The sequence below is a fragment of the Cryptotermes secundus genome, unplaced genomic scaffold (assembly GCF_002891405.2).
Source record: "Cryptotermes secundus unplaced genomic scaffold, Csec_1.0 scaffold1928, whole genome shotgun sequence".
NCBI classification, from domain to species: domain Eukaryota; kingdom Metazoa; phylum Arthropoda; class Insecta; order Blattodea; family Kalotermitidae; genus Cryptotermes; species Cryptotermes secundus.
Window position 1 is genome coordinate 880,275 of NW_019740681.1, and position 26,496 is coordinate 906,770.

The window sequence follows — 26,496 nt, forward strand, 5'->3', positions numbered from 1 at the left end:
GAAAATTAAAACGCCAAGAAAATCCAAAGATAATCAGGAGCCAAAAGAGAGATGACATGAGTGGACAAAGGGTGGACTGTATTTCGCAGAATTTCCAATTAACACTTCTAAGTACAGTGCTTACTGTATGTACCAACACTCTCAACATATCGGACCTTCCTTCCTGCCCTCAGTTCTTCTTTAGTCATCGCTTGCTTGGCTTACTCTTTGACCCTGAAGATGAGGGCAGTAAGTTCCTTCGAAATATCAGTTGTAGCCCACTGTAATGGCCGTGAATTTCGCTTGAAGTTACACGCGACACGTCCGTGACGTTGCCAGAGCACGTCACATGGCACGGCACCGAACTTCATTCGAGAGGTCCCTCAGGTCGTGCGGTCTGGGATTTGTGGTGAAGGAAAAGGCACTGTGGCGGGTTTTCTGCGAGTACTTATACTTCCCCTGCCACTTCTCATTCAACCAACTGCTCCACATTCATTGATCATCCGACGCCAAGTAGCAGCGGCACCCCCATCCAGTTTTCCGCATTGTACAGTCTGAGGGAGAGGCGGCACCGTTCAGCAACCCGCAAATACAAAATGAGAACAGTACCGCCATCTACGCTATGCCGTTAACGTCTACCAAACTACACGGCGATTGAGGGCCTCAAACAAGCACTGAACAAAGTGCGCCTTGGTTCTGCATGTGCATGTCTTGTTGTGACACGGAACAGGGCCCTCTCACTTTCGGTCCGCTCTTCGTGCCCTTTCTCCTGCATGGTGACGTCACTGATTACGTATGCATAACAACACAGAGAATCGAGCACGAGTCTCCAACTGCCTCTCCACATTTCCCTGTTCTTTGCATGTTTTGCGGGCGTGTTTCAGCTGGCAACAGCGTCAAATGAAGCGGAATTGGAGGAACGTGGCCTATTTAAAGGCACTGTGTCACATCCGCGTCCAAACCTCAGTTACGATGCGCGGTGTCTCAGCTGAGAACTCGGTCGCGCGACACCGGAAGTGAACTTCGCTCACTTCCGCCTCTTGAGTGGTGTGGTTCTCCGGTACTGCTTTCGTAAACAAATGAGTGGCGTGAAACGTCGCAACTGGACACGGGACGGAGGGTGCCCGCCTTTGAAGGGAGCCGCACCTTGGCCATAACATTTACATTTACATTAACATTAACATTAAAACATAATGAAAGCCGACGGCCGAGCGGGTTAGCATAGCGGTGACGCTCTAGAATTGTCTTCGAGAGGTTATCGGTTAGTTTCTCGGCCCTGACACCGTCTGTCCTGACTTGGGGTTCTCGTGGTATTCCTCAGTCCCTCCAGGTACGTGACGGGAGAGAATCTCGATAAGACCACAGTTGCTTCCTTCCAAATCCTTTCCAATTCATCCTCCATACTGGCAGAGCATACCCCGAAATATTGTTCTAAAACACACAACACCGGGAAGCTGATAGTCGCTCATCTGGGAAGAAGTTTCCCGTTGTTTAGGGAACCTGCAGGTTCATTACTGTGTTCACAGGAGCCCGCCACTGTACTCTGTCCTAAGCCGTCCTCATCCAGCTCAGACACAATTTTCCTTAGACGTACTTTTATAGTACCACCCATCTATCTCTAGGTCTCTCAATTGTTTTTTGTCAACCTCAATAGAATCTTCTTGACAGATTTTAGTGTACTTGTCAATTCTCCCTCTGAAGCCTGAAAATTACCTAAATAAAGCCAAAGATAAATTTATCCCTGTGCTTAACCATGAACATGTGTGGAGTGGAGGTATAGGTCCACACATTCTTCGCCTCGGCAATAGCTCATGGTGAGTAGACAGCTTCACCCTCCGGCCTCTTTATCACTTCACTTAGAGAATATGAATCCCAGAGCCGGTCTGACTGCTGTATAGAGAACAGTCTCTTGCCTCTGCCAGGAATCGAACCAGTAGCACAGTCTGCATCGGCAAAATGCAGATACTCTCAATGCTAACACAGATAGTGCTAGCAGCGTGCAAATGGAAGGGCAGTGGGCCTCGTGTCCGGGGCTGTGTAACTGTATCAAGTGTATCGCAAAGATCGCAAAACTGCGCGCCTGAAGCACTTCATAAACAGGTGGCAGGCCGCTGGCAACACCTACATGCCGATACAATTTGCCTGATAACGCTTAGTGTAGGTTAATTGCATCGAATTTGCCCAGAATAGGACACACAGTTTATCTGTTTGCGGAGGAAGTGATCCAGTTGACGGAATTCGTTGCCACGCCTTCGTGTATGCAAACCCGACAAGTGAGCCACGCCTCTGTTCAGAAGCGCAGTGGCTTACAAATTTGGCGCCGTGGATATTCATTTGCTACGGAAACGTCCGCTGAATAGGGAACGGAAGGTCTATTTGTCGTCACTGTTTACAGATTGAAACAGTTTGACTGTACCGTAAAATCTGAAATGCCAACACAGAGATGGGAACTGCAGCAATACATGTTTACACAGGGTAGGGTTGGCACTGAGCGCATGCGCAGGTGAGTCTCCGAAGCAAACGCAACAGTACACAGTACCAAATTGGAAAGTAACGGTACGTAACTCCGTGGAGCTGAGCCCTTCTTGAGAAGCCGCCAGTTGCGCAGCTACTCAAGAATTTCCCAGCATTTTATGTAACCCGAAGGTTCATTACCGTGTTCACAAGAGCCCTACGCTGGGCCCTTTCCTGAACCAGATTAATCCAATCCATACCATCCCATCCTATCTCTCCAAGAACCATTTTAATATTGTTCACCTACCTACGTCTGGTCTTGCTAGTGGTCTCTTTCCTTCTGGCTTTTCAACCAATATCTTATATGCATTCCTCTTCGCTCCCATTCGTGCTACACTCTCTGCCCATCTCATAATCCCTGACTTGATCATTCTTATTATCCTTGGCGAAGAGTGCAAGTTATGAAGCTCCTCATTATGTAGTTTTCTCCAACCTCCTGTCACTTCATTTCTCTTCGGTCCAAATATTCTCAACACCCTCAGACTATGTTCCTCCCTTAATGTCAGAGACCAAGTTTCACACTCATACAGAACCATAGGCAGAAATTTACTTTTGAATTTGGAAAGTAACGATACTCTAACGTTTTTATAGCGATTTTGGAATAAACATCCGTAATTCATGGCACCGCCTCAGCATATTGCTGGATGGGCCCGGATAAACCACGGCAGAATCTTTGATTAGCACATGGGTTAATCTCTCGGGAAAATTAATTTTCCTTCTTGCATACATTTATCCCTCGCCCCGGCCTTCCTTTCTTTTAATCATTTCGTGCACTTATCTCCTTCCCTCCTTTCTTCCATATTCCTATCTGGTGCAATTTTTCTCTCGGCTATATTGTTATTTCTAGCTCCTTCCTTCCCCCATCTCCTTTGCGTTATTACAGTTTATGTAAATATCGCTCACTACGTGCCGTTACAAGAAATAAGCAATGAAATAAATCATACATATAGCGTATTACATTATTTTAATATTCCCCGCGTGGTCCGTGGCCTCCGCGCGCAAGCATACATACACAGACACACACACACACACAGCGGCCCCCGTAGTCTAGGGGTAACCTTCCCACCTCGTGACTCAAGATACGCGGGTTCAACCCCGGCGGAGGTCGTGGAATTTTTAAGGGCGGAAAAATTCAGGGAACAAGTCCTCCGGGAGGGACTTTAAGCCGTGGGTCCCGTGTCGTAGCTTTACGGCACGTAAAAGAACCTCATGTCCCAAGGGGACCTCTGAGCCAAATTCAGGACATTTTCTGCCCAAAAGTAGTCTCTAACGCCTCTGGTAGATGGGGGAAGCATCGAGATACCGCTGAGTCAGTAGAGGCCGAAGTCGCTGGCTGAGTCGGGACTGATGGCACGCACCAGTACCGGTAGGGTATAGAGACTGGTAGAATATCATAGGGGGACGCACAATGAACCAACAGTTGGTCTAAGTGCATGGGGAAACCCACCCTCTCCAATAAACAACAAAACAACAACATACACACACACACACATATGTAGTAGACGTGCGAACGAACCACTCCATGCTCTTGAGCTTGAAACGGCTGCAGAAGCTGTCACGTGTGTCAGTGCGGCATTTCTAGGCCCAATCAAAATTGCCGTGTCCTTCAGGGTCTTTGGAACAAACCGTCCTCGTGAGAGCCAGCAGCGCACAGTTCATCTTCCTTGTCCTGGGCGGGTTACAGTAACGGTCTCGGCTCGTCCAGTTCTTACACGCTACGCATATAATCCTACCATTTGACGCCATATAGTCGCGCTAATGGCGACGGCCCGTGAATGCTTTTCTATCTGGCCCACGGAGCTATTGCGAAAATTTGGCTATAACAGAACTTTCAAATTACGTCAACATTTTCTTATAATTTAAATTTAAAACTTCCCTTAGCAACCGCCACAATCGCCGCCTGTCGCACTAACACGATGGGCAGTGCACCCGTTATCCTAACGCTTATCGCGAGGCCCGCAGACAGGAAGCCACAAGGCTGTTGATATGCTTAGAGATGTACGCTGCGGTCTTCAGTGCTGGACCACTTCCTGAGAAGCGCGAGGTTTTGCTGAACAATGTGACAGATGCACTGCACCTCAGACGAATTCAGTCTTGTGGAAAATATGATATATAAAAAAAATCCGATTGTATGCTCTATTTATACCAAAAGGACAAGCGGGCACTGCCTGGGAACCTTCGAAATTTGAGATATAGTTTCTTACGCCCCTCTCCCCTCCAATGTAGTGTCTCTCACTACCACCCCCACTTCTTCTTTTCTCTATCTGTGTGTTTCTTGTTGTCCAACCGGTTAATGCTGTTTGGGGAAACAGTCGCTGTTTATTGTGAGAAACATGTGAAACCCATAATACGCTGTGTGGGCACAAAGCGGGCTTTTGGTATGTTGAAGCAGGTGGTACATATAGCTACCACTGTGCTTTAAGATTAGAAGGACTGGAAAAATCTGCTGTGTGTTGGCTACAGAGGCATGATTTTGTGAACACGGTGGGAAAACTACAAGTTCCATTAAATGCACGGTATTTCGTGACTAAGTGAGGGACAGTCAGCTTCTCAAGAGCTCTATTTTATGTAGTATTTACAGCAGACATTAATTCTGATTTTAATTTCAGTACTTGGCAAATCAACTGAAATCTGCTAGGGGGGGGGTGCTCTTACATTCGTTAACTTTTCAACTCTCCCGTAGCGCATTCTGCAAATTCTGGGTTCAAATCTCGGCTTTGACATTGGTTACACTGGCTAGGGCCAGACGTCACGGTATAGGGGGAGGGGGTAGCATATAGTAGCCAGGCGTCGATTGTAAGGTGAATTGTGAATGACAAATTAGGATTTGAACGGAAGCCGTCAGGGCCTAAACTAGATAACATCCCGGCGTTTGACTGGAGCGACTGAGGAGAATCACGCAGAAACTCAAGATATCTGGTGCCACGGTCAATATGTACAAGCCTAGAGATTTAACGCCACGCCAACCCGCTTCGAGATATACTCGGTTCGAATCTCTGAGTGGATATTCAATTCCTGTGAGCAAATGCCGGCATTATACCTGGAACAGGCCACGACCGCTTCCTTCGCAATAATTTCCAACTCTTCCTTTATCAGTCATCCTAGCATCCGACGGTGTACAGCAGTGTCCCTCAACCGCCTGGCCGCGGCCCATAACCTAGCCCTCGTGGGCCCGAGTTCTGACAACGGTTGAGAACCACTGGTGTACAGCCTGCATGCTAAACAGCCCACAAGAAACGTGTGTAACGTGTCCAGTTGATAAAGCATCACATATCGGGGCTGTAGCGAATCGCCCTGCTTTTGGCCATGTAGTCTATTTCGGAGGAACGTACTGCCACCATCTTCAGGGTTGCAAAGTAAGTCAAGCGAACGGAAAGAAGAGCGAAATCTGCTTGATGCTTGCTTATACCTTGAGAATGGGGGCAGCATGTCTCTCCGAAACATGGTGGTAACGCCATGAGCGTTTTGCAGAACACAGGAAGACCGCACGGGCGTGTGCGTGATGACACTCGGTGACTGAGTGGAGCTGGCATCGCCTCGCTCTTGAAGCTTCGGTTTGGGTCTGAAATCTTATGATCTTATTATGCAGCAGTTACGTTGCCATCAAGGTATGTGATGGCTAAGATTTCAGGACCCCCAAAAAGCAATGCGTGCCAGTGAGAACCCTCATTACCAATCTTTCTTATTACTTAATCACATTAGTAAAGTTTAATTTCTTTGTATGAGTCTTATTCCTACATTATCATTTCAGCCACCGTCTCGTGTGATGCTGATGTTACCCGGGAGGAGGAAAGGCTACTTACTGCTTGTTCACTGTGTTATGTTTACTTACGGTGCGCATTCGGACAGCAGCCATGGCAGTTCGCTGTCGTACCGACCCCACTTATATGTAAGCAATCACTCGTCTCTCAAGAGAAGGAAATCACACGCAACGCACACGGCAGGCAGGCAGGCAGGCAGGCGGGCAGGCAGACAACCTACTTGTCCGAGCAGAACCACTTTCACTGACAGCTAGCAAACTGAGGTCCCACATCGTCCGTTGCTGCAATTTTTACACATCAGGAGGGATAGACGGTATGGCGGGGCAACAAAACGGGCAAGGAGAGACATGAAGGTGATCTCAAGAGGGGGCTACACACAGATTCGCGCCGAGCTCTGGCTGTCTTGACGCTATGTCCAGGGTCGCCTCTCGTGACCTTCATCCGATGCGCAGCCTAATGAGGCGATGCACACTGTCTCACGTTCGGGAAGTCCCCGCCTCGTAACAGGTCGAGTTCCTCCGGCTTCCCTCAGAGCCTTCGGGCAGACACAAATACGCCACGACCGCTTTCGTCCACCCCTGTCATAACTCCATCCGTCGGAATTAACTTATGTAGTTGATAAACGTTCAATAAATAAATCGAATCGCGTTAACTCGTACTGCAAATGGTACAAGAAATGTTTGGAACTTAAGCGCGGGGAAGTGGCAGGAGGAAGGGTGCCGTCATGGGTAGGTCGTGTAACACGCGTGGGAGTGAGCAGAAGTAAATACGAATTTGTAGCCAGTAAACTTGAAAGGGCCGGTCACGGTAGCAGAGCGGTCTAAGGCATGCACTGTCTTCGCTCGCTCGGAAGCCGTGATCGTGGGTTCGAATCCCACTCAGGGCATGGATGTTTAGTTTGTGTGTGTGTGTGTGTGTTTTTCTGTGTTTGTGTACAGGTAGAGGCCTTGCGACGAGCTGACCACCCGCCCAAGGAGTCCTACCGAATGTGTAAGATCTAGAAAATCCGAAGTGAACGGAGAAGTTCATGGAGGTAGGCCTAGGCCCACTGACGCTGTAGTGCCAAGGGGGGGGGGAAATTGAAAGGAGAAGATCAGTACAGTCATAGTGTGTGATTTCATCTGGCTCAGGATATCGACCCATGGCGGGCTTTTGTGAACAAGGTAATGAAACTTGCGTTCCATAAAATTCTGGGAATTTATTGACTAGCTGACTATCACCATTTCGTTTAGCAATTGTCCGACCCTGAAGATGGACACAGCACCCCCCTCCGAAACGTCAGTAAACTTCTACCAGACTGCTAGGCGTCATATCATTAATTTGTTCGACAGGAGCAACCGACACGGAAACGCTTGTAATGTCAGCCGTTAAATGAGCAACGAAGTTATGTTCCGGCTGAGCCGTCGGTGTCGTCACAAACTGAGCTGAAGCCGTCTGCTTGCTTGCCGTCAGCCAGTCAACAGACACGACGCCCCAATGCTACAACCGCCAAACGACTGCTCATGAAGTACATAACGGGCAGACTTATGAACATTTTCCGAGACGTTACAGAAACAGCAGGCATTTCGCACGATGACATGTTCGCGTTTCTGCGCGCTCCCGGACGCAGCTCCCAAAGCATATTCCGAAGGAAATTTGTAAACACACATTTTGTCATATGAACTTTATCCATAAGTCTCGCGGTACTCGAGACAGTTGAACAAAAGCGAGAAAACGCACCAGGGCCACTGTCCTTTGCTCCTTCGTTTCCTTTATCTCTTCCCTTCCCTTAGCTCTGTTCTGGAATGCGTCCTCTCCGACCAGAAGGTGTCTCTTCTTGCCTTAAGAGCACCTGCATCCCTCGGCTGACCCGCCGGACAGACACCCAAAGCGGGATTAGAACCTCCGCTGCGGCTAAGCAACCACGAGGACAAGCCCGTAACCGCTGATCTGTCAGAACTCCATGGAGCACTCTCCGCACGTCCGACTGGTTAAGAATTTCCAACACCTTTCATGAAAGTTTGTGGTTCATCGTCGCATAAACAGGCCCGCCATTCGCCCCTCTACTGAGCCAAATAAATCGAAGAAATGCTCTCCCGCCCTCTTACTTTAAGATTCCTTTTAATATTATCATCCCATCTACGGCTAGTTCTCCCAAGTGGGCTTCTCCATTGACAATTTCAGCTGGAATTATATAAATATTTCTCATGTATACGTGCGTGCTACATGTCCTACTCATCCCATCCTCTTTCATTTTATCGCTCTAATAATATTTGGTGACGTGTACAAGTTGTGAAGCTCCTCATTATACAACTTTCACCTCCCTCCTGCACTTCTTACCCGTTTGGCCCAAATAACTCCCTCAGCGCCCTCAGTCTACGTTACTCCCTAGGGTGTGAGACCAGCTTTCACATCCACAAAACCAAGCGGTAAAATTGGAGTTCAGCGTACAGCTACATCGATGTTTGGTTCTCAGATAGAGGGATGGGAGGACATAGCACTCCCCGAACTTAATTCCTTGAAGCATGTGTTTTAACAGAAACTCTGCATTCTGCCCACACAGTGTATGTGTGTTCCGTATGGTCCTCACAGTAAACAGCGACCGTTTCCCCAAACAGCATTAACCGGTTGGGCTCTGTAGCGGACACGTAATGTGTTTCCTGTGAGGTACGGACTGAATTCTTATATATAAAGTCTCTGCATTCTGCCCACACAGTGTATGTGTGTTCCATATGGTCCTCACAGTAAACAGCGACCGTTTCCCCAAACAGCATTAACCGGTTGGGCTCTGTAGCGGACACGTAATGTGTTTCCTGTGAGGTACGGACTGAATTCTTATATATAAAGTCTCTGCATTCTGCCCACACAGTGTATGTGTGTTCCATATGGTCCTCACAGTAAACAGCGACCGTTTCCCCAAACAGCATTAACCGGTTGGGCTCTGTAGCGGACACGTAATGTGTTTCCTGTGAGGTACGGACTGAATTCTTATATATAAAGTCTCTGCATTCTGCCCACACAGTGTATTTATGTGTTCCGTATGGTTCTCACAATAAACAGCGACCGTTTCCCCAAACAGCATTAACCGGTTGAGCTATAGTAGTAGAGACGCAGCATTAACCGGTTGAGCTATAGTAGTAGAGACGCAGATTTTTAACAACTGCAAGTGAAAACCGGTCCGTGGGTTGCATATAGCTTTCCCAGTACCGTATATTTATGATTAGATAACAAAATTGTGCAGGCAACAAGCAGAGGTCATACAAAATCAAGGAAATGCAAATGTTCGCGACATCGAATAAAGTGAAGCCCGACATAGAAAATGTAAAAGAGGCTTAAGTTTGGCGGGGGTCAAGCGACCGGCCGTTCAATTGTCTAGGCACCCGCTGTAACATGATTTACATGAGAAGGGGCATTGTCTGCTGTGCCAAGCCTAGGCTGGGCTAACAGAGCCCTTGTATATACCTTTACATACATATATACTAAAGTTACATTTAGAACTGTATATAGGAGGTGTCCACATGGAGCCTGGCTCTTGACAACTATGTTGAATGTCGACATGAGTATGACTGCGGCAAACATGACTTCGCTGGCGAGGACCAGCAGCAACTGCAAACGACAGGACAAACCGGAAAATGTCTGACGGTAGCAAAAATCTTGTCTTGGCCCCAGATGGGGCTTTACACCAAGACAAACTGGCCCACTGACCGTCGGTCGCACCATGACTTTGACTTTGACCGGGGATAAACCTATTTGTTTCTTTATGACGCAACACAGAGCAGTGCGCGCGCCCGCTCTGACAAGTGCGCGAATCGACAAAACTAGGGATGTTTATTTCACGACTCTGTTCCACTGATCGGCCGGCGACGAACTGTTACCAGTTTCATTCAGATGTTTAGATAGGCCCAAGGCTGTTTTTGGTTGTCCATGTACATGGAACGTATACGTATGCAACATCCGGGGACCACGTGTCTTCCGCGTTTCTAGACGTGACCGTTCCCAACAAAAAGCGCGGCGAATTAGGTCGAGTCCACGAACCGAGATAAGGATCGCAGGGCGTATCTGCTATAACAGGGTCCTTCCCCTCACCCACTCCTCACTCGCAAACCTGGGGACACTGCAAGGACTTCGCATTCGTGAAGGGACAGTCCTCTGTTACATGAACCGCGAGAGATAACTCGAAGGATGTGACAGCACGGCTAGGGCGCTCTTCATCGCGAAGCCAGCGAAATTCCCGTTGAAAATTCAACAAAAATTCCCTTCGTTAGTTAGGTCTATACGACTCAAGCCCTCATCTCGTGATGGTACTGCAGCGCATATTAATTCCCTTTCCTTCATTCCTTTCGTGCCTTTATTTCCTTTCAGCCTCCCTCGTGTATTCACCTTTCATTGCTTTTACTTATCTGTGCAATCGCCATTTGCCTCCCCTTTCCCTCCTCTCTCCCTTACCAAGGAGGAACCGCACATCCTAACAGTCGCGTGTATAGGCAAGAATCTCTGAAGATGGCACGAAAGCTTGCAGAAGAATGTATACCTGCAGGCTGCACGTGTTACCGACTGATGAGCCGTCGCTATTTTACTGGGAACGCCATCTGTCGGACACAGAGAGTGAGCGCACATTTAAGCCGTTCTGGTACATTAGACTTAACTACTTCACGTAAGAAATGATGCCATTTTCAGGTACTTTACGCAAGTTTGATATGCATACAGCGAGCACCTTACAGGGGAAGTCCTGTCCGTCTAACACTGCTGAAAGAATTCTGAATAAATTAGGTATTTAAAATCCACACTGAAAATTTTCGGACGGATTTAATTTTGGTTTGTATAGTCATCCGTCCGCTAAACACAGTGACCGCGCGGTCTAAAGCATGAACTGTCTTCGCTCGCTCTAACACTGGGATCGTGGTTTCGAATCCCACTCGAGGGTTGGATGTCTGTGTGTTTATTCTGTGTTTGTGTTTTTCTGTGAGTAGGTAGCGGCCTTGCGGCGGGCTGATCCCCAGTCCAAGGAGTCCTACCGGCTGTGTATAGGATTAAGAAACTGAAAAAGCGGCCAAGGTCCAACAAAGGGCTGTAGAGCCATAGATAGATAGATAGATAGATAGATAGATAGATAGATAGATAGATACATAGCCACCCGTCCGGCATAACTTCTGCTAACTATTGTCACGGTTCCCAAGACAAATACAATGATATACGGAGCATTTAGCACGCATAGGAAAGAGTAGAAATGAATAGTGCCTTAAACACAGAGTATCACTTGAGATGCCTAATCGTAGTTTGGAGGATGTTATGAAAAGTGATCTTAAAGAAACTGGGTACGAATGTGTGGTCTGCATTCACCTGCCTCAGATAGCGCACAAAGGCCGGCTTTTGTGAACACGGCAATGAACCTCCTGGTTATATAAACGACGGGTAGGTTCTTGACCAGCTGAGCTACTGTCAGCTTCTGCGCTGATTCTATTATTTCTCCGCATAATAGATTATATAAAAACTTGCACCCCCATACCCCGTCAGGGACAGGCGAATCTTCCCGTAAGGCGTTCTGCTGTTTGCCACGCTGAACAAGCCATTAGAGACACAATGTAAACAATGCCTGTGCCATGTACGGCACACCTACAGGCCTCGTATTATGTATTGTCAATAAGTCACACTTAATCATAACGCTCTGTTCTGGCTCAGTGGCCCGGCCTGATGTCGAAACAGGGACCTTCACTCGGGGACAACGCTCCATGAATCTCAGCTCAGTACAGTGCAGCCCACAACAAACATTAACACCTCCCCACCCCTCACCTGCCTACTTTCTCTAAACACGGTTCAATTGTGGTTGTGAGGATGCGCTCACTTGGACATGCCACTGTCAACATTATCACGATTATCAGATTAGATGGGCGGTGCATGTAGTATGCATTGGGTATGTGAGAAACGTATACAGAATTTACATTAAGGGAAGCGATCAAGGGTACGCAATGGATTAAACTGGCTCAGGATAGCGACCAGTGAACACGTTCATGAACATTCGGGCTTCATAAAGGACGTGAAATGTATTGGACAGCCAAGTGACTATCAGCTTTTTAAGAACTCTTCTATGGAGTGTGTTATTACTTCCCGCCGTGCCGCTGTCATGATCACTTGATGCATTAAATGATTTCCAGGCAACAAAACAGCATTGGTCCAACTTTACTACGCTTGCGCAGCAATGGGAGAACGGCAGAGCACTGGTTTGTGCTGGATGCCGACCAGCAAAGTATCAGTTTCCATTAAATTGATGTTTCGGGTGTGGGCCACCACTGTCCATGCCATTATTTTCCTGAAGATGCCAGCCGTGAAGTTTTACTTCTCCATAAATTAGTGAAATGTAATCAAAATCGTTAAAGCTGCTTTTTGACAAATGCGCCATTTTGTGTTTTGTGACCTATTCTCGGAGCTACACTGTTCGTGTTGATGTGGATGAACTCCTTCGAGCCGCTGAGGCGCAAGCGCGGCGCGCATACAGACGGACAGGCAGACACAGAAGCCAGTTCTGTTCTTCGCCGTCACTGCACTTCCTCACACTCACTAGGTTGCATTTCTGGGGGACCCGGGACTCGTCTTCTCGCCTCTGTAACTAGAACGGGGCTGGAACTCACCCAGCCTCTTGTCCAATTCTTGTAGGGGGCTCTTTTCTTCAGTTCCCGGACCGGTTTTGGGACCCACCCAGCCTCTTGTCCAATGCTTGTAGGGGGCTCTTGTCTTCAGTTCCCGGACCGGTTTAGGGACCCACCCAGCCTCTTGTCCAATGCTTGTAGGAGGCTCTTTTCTTCAGTTCCCGGACCGGTTTTGGGACCCACCCAGCCTCTTGTCCAATGCTGGTAGGGGGCTCTTTTCTTCAGTTCCCAGACCGGTTTTGGGACCCACCCAGCCTCTTGTCCAATGCTTGTAGGGGGCTCTTTTCTTCAGTTCCTGGACCGGTTTTGGGACCCACCCAGCCTCTTGTCCAATGCTTGTAGGGGGCTCTTTTCTTCAGTTCCTGGACCGGTTTTGGGACCCACCCAGCCTCTTGTCCAATGCTTGTAGGGGGCTCTTCTTCAGTTCCCGGATTGGCGCTGGGTCCCAGCCAACCTCCTATATAATTGGTTCCAGGGACTCTTTACGTGGAGGTAAAGCGGCCGAGACGTGAAGCTGACCACTCACCTCCACCTACTGACGAGGTTAAGAATACGTGATCCTCCACTCCCCTATACGTCGTTCCTGGCGTCATGCTTAATTAGCTGAACACAGGGCACCTTGTTTGTCAAAGCCTCATCTTCGTCAAAATGTGGCAGTCCTCCATTGTTTACCGGCTGACAGGCCCATCCCAGACGACAAGGCGTTGCTGTCCCACTTTATGACTTACCATTGCGGAACAAATCAAGTTTTTACTCCAGTACCAGTGATGATGACATTTCAGTCTTTTGTCACTACGATTCGTCCCTGGACGAGCGCAAACAATACGCAGAAAAAAAATCGCTTCAATTATTTTACTTTTACGTGTACCTGAAGAGAGCACTGTCCCCATTTCAAAACGGGGCATGACCCACTCACAGCATACCAATAAAAACAGACTAAGGTCTTGCGGCATTTGAAGCCTTTTAGGTTGACAAATAGTGGCGACGTTTCGGAGCAAAATGTCGCCTCCATTCTCAGGGCAAAATGAGTGACCAGGGCGTCCAAGCCACGACAGTTCATCGTTAACCAATCATCCTAAAATCCGGAACTCTATAGCGTCTGTTCACGCATACTTCTCTCTGCACTGCTTCTCCCTTAAATTAACAGAGCGGGTGGCCACAGGGGTGTCTTCCAGGCTCATTCAGAAAATACGTGGTTCGAACCTCGTCCGGGACACCGATGGTGGTTTCTTCATGACGTCTCTCAGCGACCGCTTCCTTGCAGATCCTTTCACAGATGCATAACCCTACCTTTCGACGCCATAACCACGCGGAAGGGCGCGACACTAGCAGCTTTCACTGCTGTGTGCGTTAGAAAGCGGCGACAGATCACGTGGGCACGCGATCTGCTGTCGCGGGCGCCTCTCAGTGTCACGGCTACCTCGATACATTCGCAGCGCCTGTTTCCTTGCTTTTCAATTTCACCTTCCCGTTCCTGGCAAAAAGGTTTTATTGTATTGAAATGTTGCCAACATCTCCGTCACAACTATCCCACAGCGACATGAGGTGCAGCAACATTACCGTGGGTCGTCTTCACTTTCTGCTCGGTGAGTGCCTGGATGCAGCTTCTCAAGGGGTCGGTATGGCCAGTAGCTCACACTACATAGCGCCGGAGGGACCACACGCTAAAGGTCCGGCCACACAGAGCGCTACGCTACGTACGCTGCGTACACTCTGCGACGCAGCTAACATAGGGAACATAGCGTACGTAGCGTACGGAAGTCTGTGTGGCCAGTCACATTGGCAATAAAGGGAGATATTTTTCTGTTCGTATAGCGAACATAGCGTACGTAGCGCTGTGTGGCCGAACCTTAACTCATGAATTGGAATGGGCCCTGCCCTAATTGAGGCAATATCCTTGCACTGGCGAGGCAGAGGAAAAGCACGAAAACCATTATTCAGGATAGCCGGTGTCTCGGCCGGCGTTAGAAGAGAGCACCTCTCGAATACAACTCTAGAGCGTTGCTGCTACACCGTATCATTACAACAGCACTGCGAACTTAGGAGGTGGAACACTAGAGATCGTTGAAACTCAACGGGAAGTAAGGTGCACATGCACTTCGGAAATTGCGAGATAAACTCTAGTGGCTAACCCTTTGAAACAGAGTGGCAACTATATGTACCACCTCCTTCAACTGTGACAGGAACTAGGGCTCGTATGCAGAGTCGGATGGAGAGATAAGTAATGAATTGGGAAGGATCTGTAGGAAGCGGCTGCACTCCCGTTTACCCGACCGAAATTTGAACAGAGGAGCACGCGAATACACGTGAGAAGTGATCTCGCTTGAGCTAGCCTGCTCGGCCACCAGTTTTAAGTTGTCCATTGGTGGCCAACGCAGGTGTCGAGGATATCGGTTAAACGCGATCAGACTTCTGCACGTGATCACCGTTCAAAACAATGTCAGTGATTGTCTGAAGGCCAGAAAGTGTACCAGGTAGCGCGCAGCAATTTGCGAGGCCATTACTCAAGTATGTAAATATGAGGAGATGTTATCACACGGAACTTGAGCCGCTATTCCGACTAATTGCGACACATTTGAAAGGCGTCATTAAATTCTTTACTGTTCGTACCGCGCAGAGAACAGATTACAATGAATTGCAAGAAAAAAAAAGGCATGTCCTACGCATTCTCTTCACAAAAGACAGCCGATGACGTCTGAAGCCTTGATCCAGTATTACAAAAGACAGTAAAAGTTGCACTGACGTTACGACAGCCTCACGCCCACAGCTCTCTGGCCAAGCCCTGTCACTGCCGCTCGGGTTTGGCTGAAACAGTTCTCCGATCACGTGACTCTGCGCGTAGCCTTATCTGGCGCTACGTCCAGGAGACATGCACGCCGGTCCTGGACGCTGTGATAATGACTCTGATAATACCGAGCGGGTTGGCGTAGCGGTAACTTTCGTGTCACGTGTTTGAGACGTGATCGGATCGAATCTCGGATCAGGACACCGACTATCCCGTGTTTTCCACAGTCTCTCTCGGAAAATGCTAGGATAGTACCTCCATTATACCCCGATCGCTTTCTTCCAAATCCTTTCCATTTTTTTTTTTTTTTTTANTAGTGGGGGGTGGAGTCCCACTGGGTTCACTCGGCACGGCGGCCACTGATTGGCCTATTGTAGCCTGCCCCGGGTGATTATGATGTTGAAGAATTTGGTGGAATGAAGATTGGCAGGGGAAACAGACGTAGTCGGAGAAAACCCGCCCCAGTGCCACTTTGTCCACCAGAAATTCCACTTGACCAGAGACGGGATCAAACCCGGGCCGCCGCGGTGGGAAGCCAGAGACTAACCGCTTGAGCTATGGCGCGGCCTCCTTACCGTCTAACTACAGTAAACCCTACGGTTACACTTAATCCGGGTCGAAATGTGAAAAATGAAAAACAAATCTGTTCACAGTTGAGTACTCCCTTTGAAGACATGGGACTTAGGAGCAAGAGGACTTTCAGACTGTGGTGAGGGCAGCTGGAGAGACTGAAACCGCGCAAGGAAATATCCAAGATTGGCTTCAGCTGGCTGAAGGAGACCCTGCATTTCAGCTTCTGACAGGGCAAGAGGACTTTCAGACTGTGTTGAGGGCAGCTGGAGAGACTGAAACCGCGCAAGGAAATATCCAAGATTGGTTTCATCTGGCTGAAGGAGACTCTGCATTTCAGCTTCTGACAGAGGAAGAAATTGCTACTGTGACATTGTTTATTTATCTGCATCAGCACTAACCTATATCATTAATGTTCCCAATTAATTTGTTTCTACGTTTTTTGTCCTTTAAAGCTATCTTTTGCTTCATTAATCAGGATTATCGGTTAATCCGGATAACTTCACCCTAATTAATTTGGATTGGCGAGAGTTTACTGTATTGACATAGAAAGAAAAGAAGGTAAAGCTGTCCCTGTAACAGGCCGTGGAGGCCCATAGGGTTGTGAGACGTTGAGGTTCCCACATTATCTAGACAATCGGCTCACAGATGGCGGTGAGGTCAGCCTTACGCGCCGGCCGCCGTTTACCCACAAGAATATTCCTGGTACTCATTTCTGTTAGAGGCCGAGTCGACCCCAGGGCCATAATGCGGCTGGAAGGGTTAGGTCAATTGAAGAATCCAATGACGTCACCGGGAACCGAATCCGCTTGTAGCACAGCGCCTGAGCCACTAGTAGTAACAATAAATTACGAAGAACAGCGGCCTTAAGTATCCAGGAAACCACCGGCGTTTACGGAACCAGAATTTTCGCAGGGGCCACCACTGGACCCTGTCCTGGGCCAAAGGAATTCTGTCCACACATCACATTCAATTCCTTTATGATCCACCTTAATATTTACCTTCGGCTATGCCTTGATCTCCCAACTTATCTCTTTCCTCCTGAATTACCGAATGAAAGGTGTGCGCAACTGCGCACGAACTACGCACATCTCTGCGTGCGGCCGGCCGGCCGGCCAGTCCGAAGGTCACACAGCTGCTCCGAGACCCCCCGCGATGAGAATTATTAATCAGCCCATTATCCGCTATTTGATCGACGCCAAATTACCGCGGAAGTTTGTGGGACAGAGCTAGAAGCAAACAGAATGACCGGCTTGTGCCGTGCTACTGTACTGCTTGAAAGGGAAGGAGGCTTTGGGCTGTACCGCTGTGTAGTTCAGGGGGAGACAGGTGCTTCGAAGGAATACAGAGCCTCCATTTTCAGGGTTGAGGAGCAAATAAAGCAAGAAACTGACCTTTAGCCTTCTCCGAACTATAAGGCACGAGAAGGCAGAAAACGGTACTCGTTACAGCCACTGAACTGATAACCTCAGTTCTGCTGTTGTTGTGTGGGTGTGAAACTTCAGGCGTGGTTTCTCAAACTGTGGGTAGCGAGTTGTAGTGGGTCTGGAACGGGGTCCACTCAGCCTCGCGAGGTTAATTGAGGAACTGTTTCAAGGAAATAGCGGCTCCGGTGGGGATTCGTTGCGCTGACCACGCGACGCACTCTATCCGCTAAAGTTGGCACTAACTTCGCCGAAAAGCGGCAGTCGCTCGGTCGGTATAATTCGCTTGCGGACTAAAACCACGGAGTTTGTTTTGTTTGTGGGCAGCGAGTTACTGTAATGGGTGTCGCCGAGTTCTCAAGAATTACTTAAAATGGGATTTGAGGTTCTCACAGCGGTCACTGCGAACAGTGACAATATCACTCAGAACCCGCAGATTGGGAAAGTCGGTAAGGCCGGATAAGGCCCATCGCACGGCGTAAGGAGACGGCCACTCCATTCAAACACTGAAATTTTAACTAAAACTTAACTAGTTGTATTGATTTTAATGAAAATTAATTTATTCTCTAAGTTAAGAGATAGCGCATTCATGTGTGATAAGAGAAGTATGACATACCGTGCAGAGAAACAATAGCGACCTGGAGACACCTGATGATGGCAGTGCACGGCCGAAACATGCCGTGAGAAGGAAAGGGAACAACATGTTGCATTGCAGGCGGAAATACACTGTATGAAATAAATGATGTATTAATGCAACAGGAAGCTTAAATACAATATTAAGTGGGCAAGATTTCATACAAGTGTTTTCGAAGAGTGCACCTGCAGTCGGCAGTGTCCGTCCGCATTAATCAGAAGGACGCCAATATATTGCACATGTGGAAACGTGCTTCTTCAGGGGAATGCTGCAGCAGGAAGTTCCAGAACACCTGCCGTCAGGGAAAGCAGGAACATAGACTGACGGTGTTTGTAAACACGGCACTGAGTAGAACGTTCGGACCTAAGAGGACGAACGACACTGAGACATAGGAGGTTGGAGGTATGACTCCTCGTCAGTAGACAGACGAGAGTGGTCACTTGGATAGGAGGCTGCATGGGTCCCAGGGCCGGTCTGGGCCTTGCCAGGAGTCGAAACCCGGGTAGCACATTCCGTGACGTAGCCACTACACTGATCCAGCTTTTTGGGCTTACATTTTGTTCTCGTCAGCAAACACTGTTCCGGTGTTCCAAACAGTGAAGATGGGATGGGAAGGGCATGTAGCAAACATGGCCGAGATTAGAAATGCATACAGAATTCTGGCCTAAGGGAGAAGACCATTTGGAAGATCTGGACACAGATGCCTCAGGGTGTAATGGCGTGGCTGAGGTTGCGGCGGACGCCACCAGAGCGACTACAAGCTTCTCACGAACAATGATTCTCTGGAACCCTGCTCGTCGAGGGGTGTGTTTACGTCGCTTAACGCCGGACGCTACAAGCCTGAAAGATGTCACCGTGTATGCGTCCGTTCTGTTTACAAGCATCAGGGAAAGCCTTACAAACACGCGTTACACTGTTCGTTATGTGTCAGGCGTCATAGAAAAGTCTCACTTGGACTGTCTGATAAGGCCGCGCCACAGCTCAGGCGCTTAGTCGCCGGCTTCCCACCGCGGCGGCCAGGGTTCGATCCCGAGTCAGGTCATACGGGATTTATGGGGGCAGGTTTCCTCCGAGTACTTCGGTTTCCCATGCCAATTCTCATTCCACTGTCTGCTGCACAGTGATCATCATCTAACATTCGGGGCTGGTACAGTAGGCCAAACAGTGGCCCCATGAAAAAAATAGAATATATATTTTCCTACAGATCGCAGAAGTGTAGCATACCTGTGATTAACCAATCACAAAAACTCCTTGGAATTGACTTTAAGTTGACCTTTTGGAGAACTAAATTGCAGCTTTTCTTCAAACAAACTGACGTCTGAAAGCGGGGGCTCATTTGTAGCGAAGCTGCTTAAAGAGGCCTGTATTACTTTACCTGTGGGCATAGGATTAGAAAATCGTTATGGAAACGTGTAAGATAATATTAAAGAAGTAGCGAAATAGTGGTAGTCTTTTCATGGCGAAGTGGAAGAGCTACGCCAAACGCACTGTCGGTGAGTAGCGAGGAAAAACTGCTGACAGCAATTAATGAATGGCGTTGGGTTTTTTTTAGCGAAAGGCCTGCTTCGCCCACGAATGCCTCAGACCCAGCATGAATACACACTGCTGTGGCCTGCGCAGGTCCAATATGGGCTCGACGGCCGGGGACCTGTGGTTCGATTCCCGGCAAGGTAAGAGATTTTTATTTTTCTCTTCCTCACATCGCCCAGACCGGCGGCACTTTCCCTTAAGGTAAGACAGAAGAGGCGTGAAGCTTACCATTCAGCTCCATTCAATGCCAAGGTCTTTACATCTTCACGGCGCGGTGCATAGTTAAGCAGAGGTTCCGTCCGTCACGGCGACAGGAATGCGTGTTTGTCAACAGGAAGCCACTGCCCTAATCACGTAACGCTATATGACGTCATTACTGGGCAATGACGTCCAAAGTCACGTCACTATACGTCACTGCTACTGGGCATATGCTCGTGCGGCTAGAATCCCACACTCGAACTGGATCCGGGCCGAGACTGGGGTAGCGGTCACTACCGCCATCTCTGAGCAGCGAGTGAAACTACGCACTCTGTTTCCACACCTGCAAGTGCATGAAACTGAACGCGGAACTGTTTCCAAACGGTTAACAACAAAACCCAAACATCATTTCCTTCCGATGGAGGGGGGAGTTCGGAGAATGCTCTTGGAAAAGTAAAAGCGTAAGCAGCTCAATTCTGCAGAACGCCCTGCACCCACGCTCCTTTCCGTCACAAATAAAGTTAAGCAACTCTACAGAGCAGAAGCTGACAGTTGCTCTGCTATGCAAGAAGTCCCCTGTCCTTATGCAACCTAGAGGTTCAGTACCACGTTCACAAGAGCCTGTACGTGTTCCTGAATTTTGTTAATTCCTTTCCAATGTAACATTATCACAAGTCTAAACAACACGCAACAGTGTACAACATCTCTGATGGTGCATTACTCCTGGAGGAGGAACTCCGGTTGTTCTGCAAGATTTCCCAGCACCTTCACAAAATCTGTCACACATTTGTGCCTGTAAAATAATACTGATGCTTATGATGGCAGACTCTCTAGGCAGAGAGTAACAGCAAACAGATACCTTTTGTGACAGTTGTGAGGTTCTCATGGTGGTGACCAAAACACTATGAAGTCTCTGCCTCCATCTTCAGGGTCAGAAAAGAAGCCAGGTCCAGACTAAATGGCAGAATCAAATTCCAGAAGATTGCATTCAAATGCATTTATTTCACTTTCTGTTTAAGAAGTCTGTTATACACTTTGTAGAAGTCTACGTCACCTCCTTGCACAGTGTAGACACAGTAACGTCAGTCTCTTCTGGGTGTCCGCTTGTCAACAGGTTTCCCGATATCCCCCTCCATTCTCTTGTCCAAACTAACATGCCTGGTCCATCCTACCCTTGACTTCGTTCACGTCCATGCTGAACCTCAGCCTATCACTTGTTCCGGCAAAGTACAGGTAAGTTGTCCCGTATTCATAAGTTATATTCGACTATCTTAGGTACAAAATTAAATAAAGTCATATTTTTCTGTATCTGAAGTCTATATTTTTAATACCATTTCCTTTTTATCTATTATTTGACCTGGCCTATATCTATGTACTGTCCAACAAAGAGGATTTACTGGGGCATCTGATGTCCACTGCATTACATCACCAATGCATGAGTGAACAGCCCAAATTTTGGGGCTGGGGTATTTCGACTTTAAACAGTTTACAAATTGCATTATTTGAGGACAGGCAGAACTGCTACCTGTATCCCCAGGAAAAGGCAGCAGATTCCTCCAAGAGGTTGGTTTCCATTTACCAAACTCCTGTGTCTTCTGCGATGCAGTCCACGGCAAGTGAGATCGCTGCTTGCTCCCTGCTTCATGCTGGTGTCTTGTTTGGCTTGTTCTCTAACCCTGAAGACAGAGCCAACATGATTCTCTGAAATGTTGGTTGAGTTTCAATGGACTAGATAGTGTTATATCCCAGGAGACAGAACTGTTCATAACCACTGCTGTGAGAATAGCAAATCCTGTGTGGCACAAGCAGACTGTCTTCAGCATCCTCACATCTGAACAAAATCAATCAGAATTGTGAAAGGTCAACATTAGTTTTGGGCAAGTTACATAAGACAGTGGGCAGATAAAAATCAATGCATTTAATTAATTGAGGTGTTGCTTTCTAAGACAATAACATTTAGAGACTTATATTGTCACGTGTAGGGGTGACTATAGGGCGGTGTTTTGGTTGGATGATTCCATTTATTGACCACTTATACACACAACTCACAACCACAGTAATTACAGTGCTACAGCTAATCTCTACAATTTACAATTCACTGTTACACCCACTAGTGTCCTCAGTCTATTACAGCCTCCACTAGCCATTTCGTGGCAACGGATTTTAACACAGGAACCGTGAGTCTCACTGAATCGCACCCTCCAAACATCACTCTACTGAGCACACATAAAGCCTTCTCTTCACAGCCAAACTTTCAGCTCTCAACTGCACTCTCTGCCATTTCTTCTCAATCGTCTTCAGTAGCCGTCTCAAGTCTATCAACTGGCCTTTGATCCTCATTATATAGCCTCAGGGCGGATCCAACAGAAAACACTGATTCATAACAATTCCTTTGTCGTCCTAGAGTTGTGTTTACCTTGTCGTTGCATAGAAATGACAGTTCTTCTATTGCCACATGTGTATTCATTTTGGCAGGAACCTGTTTACCGAGTCATTACCTAGCAGTGAACGTCTACTCTGGCTCCACTATTCACGAAATTGAGGGGCAGATATGTAACCACAGCATATTTAAAAAACTAACAAATGTTCCCTGCCATATTTGCACATACCAAGACTTATATTTCAAATGGCCACAAAAATATACGTTCCATGATTATGCTGATTTCACTAACATGGAATGCATTAGGCCAACAATTTAAATCTTACATACTTTGAAATAGGGGGTATGCAGTAGTGTAGTGATTAAGGCACTATGCTACAAGCCGGATGGTCACGGGTTCAAGTCCCGATGAGGTCATTGGATTTTTTCAATTGACCTAATCCTTCCGGTTGCACTAGGCCCTGGGGTTTACTCAGCCTCTAACATAAATGAGTACCAGGAATTAATTAAATAATTTTCCTGGGGAGTGAAGCACGGCCGGCGCGTAAGGCTGACAACCTTACCACCATCTTTGAGCTGATTGTCTAGATAATGTGGGACCCTCAACGTCTCACAACCCTAAGGGCCTTCATGGCCTGGTACAGGGACTGATTACAGTTGCACTGATTACAACACTCGCAGCTAAGAAGTGAACACACATCACAAGACACGGTTTACACAGAAAATAAGAAAAAACGACCCCGTAGTGAACGAACAACATGCAAGTTTTAATTAAGACAAATAAGATAAATTATCTTAACAAGTTTTAGCGAGTGTAAATTTATCATAGTTGACAAATACGGACTTTTTAAATACTTTTTAAATGGTGTTGTGAAAACATATGAGGGCAAGCAATGCAATAGATTGACATAACTGGGACACCTGATGATGGCACTATGTTGCCGAAACATGTTGTGAAGTGACAGGTGAAATTGAGTGCACTACAAGATGGCCACTGTATACATATAATAGGAAAATTGTTTTGTTGGCCATGCCTATTGTTTCTCAATGAAAAAAATATATGGAACAAGACTGGGTTTGGTGATATCAACAGCCTTCATAAAGCATTGAAACGACATGAGAACTCTCAGACACATTGTTTCAACAGTGCAACTTGTTATGTTCGGGAAATCTCGAATTGACTGTCAACTTGACAATCAAAAGTGCCTGATGATACTACATAGAGAAATAATGAAACGCTTGATTGATATCATCTGCCATTTAGGAAAGAGGCAACTTGGCCTCCGTGGTCATGACGAAAGCGTGGATTCTATCGACTGAGGTAATTATGTGGAATTAGTTCACTTGTTGAGGAAATATGAATATAAACTCAACGTTCACCTTGAGAACAGTACAGTATTTACAGGTTTATCGAACAGTATACAAAACGACCGTATTGACTCAATAAGTGACGTAAATTTTGGTGAGCTGAGTGCTATCAGTTCGTTTATTAGATGCCACTGCTTTCCTTACCAAAAATAGTACCGCATGCCACTGAGAGCAACTGATATATCCCTGTCATTAATGTGGCTCGAATACAATAGTTCAGTTGTCTCTGCCTTTTGCTTGGGTATACTCTCCAAAACTATGTAACTACATCTGCCACTTCTGTAGAGTTATGGGCAGTTATGAGACCAGAACATTGGGGAAACACACTTCTGGATGATATGGGGGGGGGGTTATGTTGTGACAATGGGCCTGATTTGGTACTTCTCACATCACACAGCAGAACATTACAGGAGCGAACTGGTCATGTAAACGGAAGGTCGATATGTCACCATCACTGCTCATGTAACATTTTCATACAAAAAATCATTTAAGATTACTACACTTGTTTTAGGTTACAATGGCGGGGGGATACGGTGATGAATGAGAATCCTTTGGGTTCTGCAGAGGGAACTTCTCAATATATTAAATACTGAATGCGCTGGGAAGGGTATGGAAGAGGCGGTCAGTTACTGGCAGTTTATTTCAAATTAACATTTCAGTCAGTTTCCACCCCCTGGACTACTACTGTAACATACTGTGGCCATTTGCTAGTCACCCAAGCCAGACACACCGAAGGGTAAGGGCCAGACCTTAAAGGCAGCACTTGGCCCTCCAAGATGGGGATTGGGTGCGAGGCTAACAACATTGCTTCATAGAAAAGTATCTGTCCAATAGAGATGATAACAATAGGTTAATAATGAGAACTTCAGTAAAACAACAGAGAAATATCATAGCTGTATGTCATTGCTTGAAATGTATTGAGTTCGTCCAGCACAGAACATGAAGTCACTATTGCAGCAGTTAACACAATTACAGGGAAAGGTTAGGGAATTTTACTATGTTTTATAGTGGAAATACTGACAATAATATGGTTGGCACAGGATTCTGGATTCATAAGGAATACAAGATTGAGCTGACTGGCTGAGCCAATGCATTAAGAATGTGTGGGAAGTCCAACAGTTCTAGGATCACATGAACATATGCACAAACTGGCACATAAATCTTTCTACAATGAACTTGACAACACCTGCATGTGTCACAAGGATTATGCTGGGAGATCGATGTGCAAGGAATGGTCACGAGGAGACATTTCAACAGATTACAGGAAGACAGATTTTCCATGAGGCATCCAACAGTAATCATCTCAGAGCTATCATCAATAATGGAACAGGGAATATCAAATTAGAGGAGTCTGTGAGCTGGAGGGAGGACGAAACTTGTTGCTGGAGAGTGTCAAATAGCAGAGGAATTATAGTGAGGAAAAGTGACTATATGTTCAAAAAGTAACAGAGTTGCCTGTGAAGGAGGTCAGTGGACAAGAGCACAGGAAGAGGAGGAATGATTGGTTTGATGAAGAATATAAGTAGCAGTGGTTGAAGAGAAATTGGCTTAATTACAAATGGCTGTAAAGGCAAGCAAACAGAAGCCAGAAGAAGATTATGAAATCAAATTTTTGAATCAGTAGAGGAAGCAAAACGAGACTGAGGAACAGCAGTTTCACAAGACAACAGAATGAATGATGTTTGGTTTCCATGGGAAAGGCTGAATATGGTAACATAACTGGAAACCATGAGGAGGTAACAGAGACACACAGACTTCATTTATTTGGAACACCTTGGCGGTAACAGCCAAACGGTGATGAAGGGATAAATAATGCATAAGATGCTGGACAATTTATTGAAGTGTCAAGAAGGAAATAAGCTCTTGAAGCCATAAGGCACATAGTGGGGGGGGAGGGAGTCCAACTGGGTCCCCTTGGCACACCGGCCACTGTTTGGCCAATTGTAGCCTGCCTCGGGTATATTATGATGATTGAGAATTTGGTGGAATGAAGATTGGCAGGGGAACAGAAGTACTCAGAGTAAACCCGCCACAGCGCCACTTTGTCCATCACAAATCCAACTTCACCAGACCTGGGATCAAACCCGCGTGGCCGAGGTGGGAAGCCAGCGACTAAACGCTTGAGCTATGGCATGGCCCTAAGGGACATAGACGTTTACAAATTATCTGTGATGAATTAAACAAGAATGGAGGAATAGAATGATGAAAGGAGTCCAGCCCGTAGCCACTCGCCCTAATGAGTGCGCTATCCCGACTCATATAGGGACCAGTACAATACAATTCCTGCACGAAACACAGTGAAAACAGTGGACAGCCTCACGATATCGCCCTGAACCTGATGCCTGTCCCGGTATCAGCACATCTCGCATAAGCGCAGTGCACCTCTTTGCAACGCTGTCAGGATCTAGACAATACACTCTCGCTATGTACAGTGGCTGATGAATATTGATTTGGAAAGGATCTGTAAGGACATGGTAGTAGCTGAGGTACTATTCCCACATACGCGGGATGCACCTGGGGAAAACCACGAGAAACCTCAATCAGAACAGCGGGGGTCGCCGCAGAGAATTGAACGGAAATTCCTCCGAACAAAAGTATACAGTTTACCATTACACCACTCCTTGGTTAGGGAGGTCCCTGGTTCACACCTAGACACAGGGACCGGGTATTCTGACGGGTTTCCTTTCGTCATCCCCCCCCCCCCCTTCCCCCCCGCTTCACGGGCCGCAC

At 47.2% G+C, this 26,496-nt stretch overlaps 1 protein-coding gene across 5 annotated transcripts in view; it reads right to left on the reverse strand.

Moving 5' to 3' along the window:
* Positions 1-26,496, reverse strand: part of LOC111872602 (protein spaetzle 5) — a 64,085-nt gene that overhangs the window by 28,949 nt on the left and 8,640 nt on the right. The window contains exon 1 of one of the 5 annotated variants that reach the window (XM_023866670.2): positions 6,326-6,496. The exons of the other annotated variants lie outside the window; for them this stretch is intronic. Coding sequence (XP_023722438.1) covers positions 6,326-6,349 — 24 coding nt within the window. The 5' untranslated portion in view covers positions 6,350-6,496. Of the gene's footprint in view, positions 1-6,325; positions 6,497-26,496 lie in introns of those variants that run through there. 5 annotated transcript variants of the gene reach the window in all.